At 33.7% G+C, this 7,074-nt stretch overlaps 2 protein-coding genes across 2 annotated transcripts; both read left to right on the top strand.

Annotated features, from left to right (window-relative positions):
- Positions 1–3: 3 nt before the first annotated feature.
- LOC112689862 (UDP-glucuronosyltransferase 1-5-like) lies at positions 4–678 on the top strand (the record flags this gene model as incomplete). The annotated part of the gene is made up of 2 exons (XM_025563733.1): positions 4–26; positions 89–678. Coding segments are annotated over 2 exons (309 nt in total), but the record flags the coding sequence as incomplete, so codon positions are not given.
- Positions 679–5,130: 4,452 nt separating this feature from the next.
- Positions 5,131–7,070, top strand: LOC112689863 (UDP-glucuronosyltransferase 2A3-like; the record flags this gene model as incomplete). The annotated part of the gene is made up of 3 exons (XM_025563734.1): positions 5,131–6,118; positions 6,601–6,820; positions 6,912–7,070. Coding segments are annotated over exons 1-3 (1,222 nt in total), but the record flags the coding sequence as incomplete, so codon positions are not given.
- Between the last annotated feature and the right edge of the window lie 4 nt (positions 7,071–7,074).

The following is a 7,074-nucleotide window of genomic DNA, read 5'->3' as shown; positions in this document are numbered from 1 at the left end:
GTTGTACAGCTCGTCAACGAAGAGAAGTGAATTCTAATTACTGTTATAGTTTTTCATGTTATTTTGCTAACTGTTTTTGCGCCCGCAGGTATAGGAACAACGCCAAATTAGTTTCCGAACGATTCAAGGACCGTCCCATGTCACCCGCTGAATCGGTCGTTTATTGGACCGAGTACGTTGTACGCCACAGAGGGGCACCCCATTTAAAATCTCGTGCTATCGATTTGATGTGGTACGAGTATTTTCTGGTTGATGTGATAGCTGCATTTTTATTAATGGTGTTCGTTATTTTGTTTGTCATATATTTTAGCCTGAAAAAGATTTACTTGTGTGCTCTTAAATATTTTCAAAACGTGAAAAAAAAATGTGATTGAGAATTATTACAATATTTGTAATGTATTTTGATAAATTTTCATCGTGATTTTTAACCGTATGAAGCTTATAGTGTCAAAATTATGTCTAATACGAACTGAGTAATTTCTACGAATCGTGTTAGAACCAATCGGTAAATCCACGATTATCATTGACAGATATATTGTCACAATATTATTGTGAGATTTGTTTTGATTTAAGTAAAATCAAAAGTTTTTCAAGACGATTTTAATTTATTAAAACTAAACCATGATTATAAAATAAATTTGCTTCAGCTGAAATTAAATGTCGATTTACATAATATCATTAAATGCGTTCCTATTATATATTGTAATTTTCTTGTCTTTTTAAATTATTTAATGATTTTTTAATCATTATTTTTGGGTTATTTTATGATATTTTGTGGTTCCACAAAAATTACATTTTAATGCTATTTAAAGTATTGTTAGTTTATATTAGTTATGAAATACGAAGATCTGAATTATTCGAATATGTGGTTGTTCGTATCTGGAATTTAATTCTTATCCGGACTTATGAATTTGTTTTTTATACAACTTATAATTACTTTTAATTTCTTTTTAAATTATTTTATTTTATCGTAACAACAAATTAATATCATTTTTTATGAATTTCAGTATACTTATCATGACTTTTATAATTTTTATAACTTATTGTTATAAGTTACCAAAATAACAATTTATTAAATTCTTGAATTTATTTCATACATCTATGACTTACAGTGACATAACCTTTGAATGGTTATTGAACATTTTCTGAAAATGAGTTACATTTATATTCAATACTATATAGGAATGATACAATAACTGTTTTCGATTGATCTACACGGAAAAGTGTTCTTACATTTATCCAATAAAAAATGTATTCATCAAACATCAAAATTGAATTAAATAAACCGGATAATTCATGAATTCCGGATATACCAATTATTAATTTATACAGTACAAGGATGTCAACAGAAATTGTTCTAGATAGGGGGTACATTAATTAAAATAATAAATTAAGATTTTTTTGTGAAAAAAAAAATAAGTTTAATGAATTAATATATAATATTAAAATATCATATTTGCATATATGGGTCTAAAATGTATAGGTTTTATACATTAGTGTTTTTTGTCGTTATTTTAGTACTCAATATTTTTAATAATAACATTTAATTAATTTATTATAACTAGCATTATTGTTGGAGATACTTACGTACATTTTATTTATTACAATATTCTTTCTCATCATATACAAATTTTAATCTATAGGTAATTTTCTATCAAATGATGTCAGTGCTTTTTCAATTATTTTAATACTTATTATGTAATTTGGCCAGGGTAAATAGTGTTTGAACAGATTTAAAATTCTAGATGATGGTTTAGTGCCTCTTTGTGCTCCCTCTGTGGATACACATGATATAGTTGTAAGCATTTTTAACAGGGCTTAAAATCGTTCTAGAATTATAGGTAATCGGCTCCGGAAGTAGTCAACATTTTATTAAAAACTGGTTGGATGATCTATGTAGATTTATATTTGTATTTTACAGAAAAGAATAATGTAATAAATAATATTTATGTAGGTACCTATTTATAATAATAATACTAAGCATTATAAATTATTTAAATATTATTATTGAAGAAGTATTCGACAATTATATGAGGTTCTAAGTATGACAAGAGCTAGAACAAACGTCATTATTCTAGCTGATTAAAATGTGTTAATAGGAGAACAGAAGGCCGGGGATATAATAGAAAATTATGGTTTAGGAAAAAAAAATGAAAGAGGCTAGAGGCTAATACAAATCTATACGTAGCACAAGTTCATGTAAGTGAACACCATAGAGAGTGCAACATATGTTCCAGCGCCCTCATTGCCAATTATAAAAGCTGCTCGTCCTACAAAAAAGGGTATTTTGGTTCACGACAAGAAACATCCATCGATTCAAATAGATGTAGAATCAATCATTAATTTAAAGTTTCTAGGACACAACTAGCTTATATTCTAGACGTTACCTTTCAGTCAAAAATGAAAACATACGCTGAAACCTCTTCGAACGAAAATGCTCCTTAAGTAAATTTGTTAACAGTGCTATCGTAGTTAATATTGAATTTAAGTTCTTTAAAGTCCATTAATAAGTCAATTCTTCTTTCTGATGTACTACATAAACGTTATTATACTTTATAATATAATCTTTAGCAATTTTATAATTCATTTTTAATATAAATAATCACATTCATCATCACGTTGATTATATCAATAAGTTTTGGTTAATTATATTAGCATTTTATTATATTATAAATGTTTAGATATTAATTCTTATCTCATTATATAATTTGCAGATATTACATATATTTTAATCTATGTGTGGTATAATAATAACTGTCGAGTACTAAAGGTACATAAAGAGTCCATTTTAATAATTTATCGCTGAAATCGAATAAAAAAAATAAAAATTCATTAGTATTTGTATCTTATCATTTATATTGTTGTAAAATAAATGTATGTCTACATATGTTTTCGTTATGTAAAAGTTTTATTATTACACCTACACATGTATTAACAGCTTATCGACGAACATTGTAAACACATTTGTTATGAATTAGGTTATCGATTTCTGATTTGATCGACGTTCGCGTTCTACTTTACTATATTCATATTTAAATGTTAACATCTATTAATATTAAATGTAAATGGGCATTATTAGCGTTTAATGTATTGTTTATTTTTTTAAAGACAATTCGTTTCGCCGTAGTCGCTATGTTACGTACAACGTATAACGTTAACAGGCGCTCTATAGATATCTTCACCAAGTTATATACTTTTATTTTTCAACATTATTCAATACTCTCATGTTTTATCAGCGTCTAGATTAAACGAACATGTGAGTCAATTTAAGGCCGTAAATATCATTCACTGTTAATAAAAATTTTTCTAGATTTTTTTGTGGTACCTAAAATTCATCGATCCATCGTTAACCAGTTGTGCAAAATGATTCCTAAGTAGTTAGCATTTTGATTTCGATTACAACATTTTATAAGATCGTGCTGTAAATATTTTATAACTATAGTCGTGACCATTAAATTACTGTTTTGAATAAATTTTTCTTTTGAATCTTTTCAAAAAATCAATTTGATTTTATGCCTGGAAAATCGACAATGGAGCCATTATATTGTGTTAGACAACCAATAGAGAAGTTTAGGGAAAAGAAGAAAGAATTATGTATGGTGTTTATAGATTTAGAATAGGTGTATGACAGAAGGACAAGAGAAGTTTTAAAGTGGGCATTAATGAGAAAGTAGGTTCCAAAAGTATATATAAATTTGATACAGCATTTGTATGAAGGCGCGAGAACTAGAGTAAAGAGTTTGTGTGGAATAATATAAGATTTTAAGGTAGGAGTTGGTATTCATCAGGGGTCAGCTCTAAACCCTTTTTTGATTTCTGTTATAATGAATGAAGTCACGAGAGACATACAGGACGAGATACCATGATATATAATGTTTTCTGATGATATAGTTTTGGTAGGAGAAAATCTGGAAGAAGTTAATAATAGGGTGGATGAGTGAAGGTTAGCCCTTAAAGGAAAGGGATTGAGAATTAGTAGAAATAAAATAGAGTATATAGAGTATAACTTTGGAGGAAGATACTAAGAATTTAGGGTACAAGGAGACCAATGACAATACGTGGTGAAGTGATAGGTGTAGTCGAGAACATTAAATATTTAGGATCATTTGTACAAAAGGATGGGAGTTTTAGCATGGATATAAAACATAGAATTAAGTGCGGTTGGATGAAATAGAGAGAAAAGTTGGCATTTAATGTGATAAGAGAATTCCAATAGGGCTGGAAGGTAAATTTTACAGGAGTGTAGTGAGATCAACTGTATCATATGGTTCAGAGTATTTGGTAATTGATAAGATAATATAACATAGTATGAGTGTTGTGGAAATGAGAATGCTTAGATGGATAAGTGGAGCGACAAGAGAAGATAGAATAAGGAACAAATATGTGTAAAGCACTATTGGTATAGCGTCGATAGTGAACAAGATGAGAGAAATTTACTGAGATGGTTTGCGTGTGTAATGAAAGGAAACAAAAGCAGTAAGAGTGGTTATGAAAATTAGCGTTGAAAGGAAAAAAAGGAAGAGGAAGAACAAAAAATAGATGATTGGATATGATTAAGAATGACATGAGGGCTGTTGGTGTATTCTTAGGGAATGTGGAAAATCGAGACGAGTGGAGGTCTAGGACAATGGAGGCCGACTACAAATAAATGGGAGACAGGAGAAAGAGAAGAAGAATTAATTTTTCAGATAATATAATATATGAGCTATAAATTTATTAAAAATCATAAGTATAACAAAATTATGACCATCTTTAAACAAAGTAGTATTGTTAAATTTCAAAAATAATTGTTTATACAGTGAAATTCTCAACACAGACATGCTTCAGAGATTGTGATTTGTGGCTGTGCGATTAATATGAAATTATTTTCGCTACTATCCGTAAGAAATAAAGGTTCAAAAATGTTAAACCAAGCGAAAGGTTGAGTCAATACGAAAACAATCAGAGTAGTTATACGACAATAGTGCATGTGTAGTTAAAAAATCGAAATACTCGTAAAAACTTATGAAAAAATATTGATAAATGTGTATTCGACACGTCCGACGATAACAGGTCCATGGTTCACGCAAATACTCAATACTACATCAAACACGTAAACGAAACACGGAGAGTGATGCTGATACCTGTATAAAACAACGTGTAAAAGCTAAAGTCGAACAGTCGCAATGCTTATCTCGTTGTTGAACCGGACGAAATACGATCGTTCGTGTGTTTGACGTTGTTGCTGCTGTCGCTTTGTTTACATTTGATCAACGGAATAATTAAATCCATAGCCATGTCACCGAACAATGGTTCAGCGACAGCGGTGCTCGTCGCACTGTTGTGCGTAGCAGCCCTGGTACCGGCACCGGCGACGGGGGCGATGAACGTGTTGGCGGTGCAGACCGTAGCGGGTAAGAGCCACTGGAACGTGATGAGCGCGGTGCTGCGCGCGCTGACCGACCGCGGGCACAACGTCACCGTGTTCACACCGTTCTTGGACGGCGACCGGGACCGCTATACCGAGGTACACGTGCGCGACGGCGTCTTGATGGGCGCTGTAGGGATGGACGCGATGGAACTGATCCGGGACATCGGCACCACGTCAGCCGTGATGACCGTAATGGCGAACTTCACGCGAGCTAGTTGCGAGACGATTTTCCAACATCCTCGGATGGCGGACACCCTGCGCAACGGCAGCGGTTCCTCGGCCGGCTTCGACGTGGTCGTCATCGAGCCAATGCTGTCCGAGTGCGTGTCATACGTAGCCACAGAGCTACGTGTCCCGTTGATTTACGTCGTACCGTCGCCGATCCTCACCTACTTGGAACGCTCGTTGTTCGGTCACGTCCCCAATCCCGCGGTCGTCGCACATGTCCTGTCTAGTCACGGCGTGCCCAAAACGTTCACCGAACGCTTAACCAACACACTGCTGACCGTTCACTGTTCGTTAAGAAAGTGGTACGCTGAACGCCGGCAAAGGCTGTCCAATCCTCAACCGTTCGACCGGGTCGATCTCGTCAAACCGTCGTTGACGTTCACCAACACCCATTTCATCACCGAGCCCGCTCGGCCGTTGACGCAAGACATCGTGCAAATCGGCGGCATACACCTCGCCCAACCCAAAGGGATACCAAAAGTAAGTGTATTCTAATCAAAATGTCTGATGCATATTCACGCATTGGCCGCGAACGTTTCATCGTTTCTTTTTGTTTCCGAAACGTATACTTGAATTATGTGGTGCAGCAGTTCGTGGTAATTCGATGGTCAACATAATATAAATTATTAATTTGATTTTCTTAAATATATTCGTGAATGGTTTCGACTGTGAGTGTTTTTTTCGTTGCCCGCCTATCGTACTTGACATTACTGGTTAAAATATTATTGATAAATACGTATATGAAATAGTTTTAATACAGAGTTTCATTTGTTTAAGGATTATTTATGTAATTGGTAGATTTTGTGAAACTAATCGAAAGAATCAGGTTGTTGCGACTTATCAATGTTTTTAATCTACATGTTATATTATGTAAATCAATTTTTTTAAATTTACCGTTCATTCTATCTTGTGAAGTATTTTATATCCTTCTATTATCATCAATAACCAAATCTAATTTTCAGGACATTCTGGAATTCATCGAAGGATCTCCACACGGAGTAATTTATTTTACGTTCGGGTCTGTAGTGTTGATGTCGTCGCTACCGGAGCACGTTCAGAACGCGTTTAAAGAAGTATTGGCTCAAGTTCCACAGAGGGTTTTATGGAAGTACGAGGGTGAGATGAAAGACAAACCGGATAACGTGATGACCAACAATTGGTTTCCGCAACGTGACGTGTTATGTAAGGCATTAAAACATTTACTGTATTCGAGATGCATAACGCGCAATTGTGATAAACGTATTTAAATTTAATGCCGTACCTACATGTATAGTGCATCCTAAAGTGAAATTGTTCATCAGTCACGGTGGTATATCAGGAGTGTATGAAGCTGTAGACGCTGGCGTACCCGTACTAGGATTTCCGTTTTATTTCGATCAACCGAGGAATCTGGAAAACTTGGTGGACGCAGGCATGGCGATTTCCATGGACCTGTT

The sequence above is a fragment of the Sipha flava genome, unplaced genomic scaffold (genome assembly GCF_003268045.1).
Source record: "Sipha flava isolate LNK unplaced genomic scaffold, YSA_version1 47979_pilon_pilon, whole genome shotgun sequence".
Taxonomy (NCBI): domain Eukaryota; kingdom Metazoa; phylum Arthropoda; class Insecta; order Hemiptera; family Aphididae; genus Sipha; species Sipha flava.
Note: the sequence above shows the minus strand (reverse complement) of the source record. Positions and strands in the feature narration are given on the sequence as shown.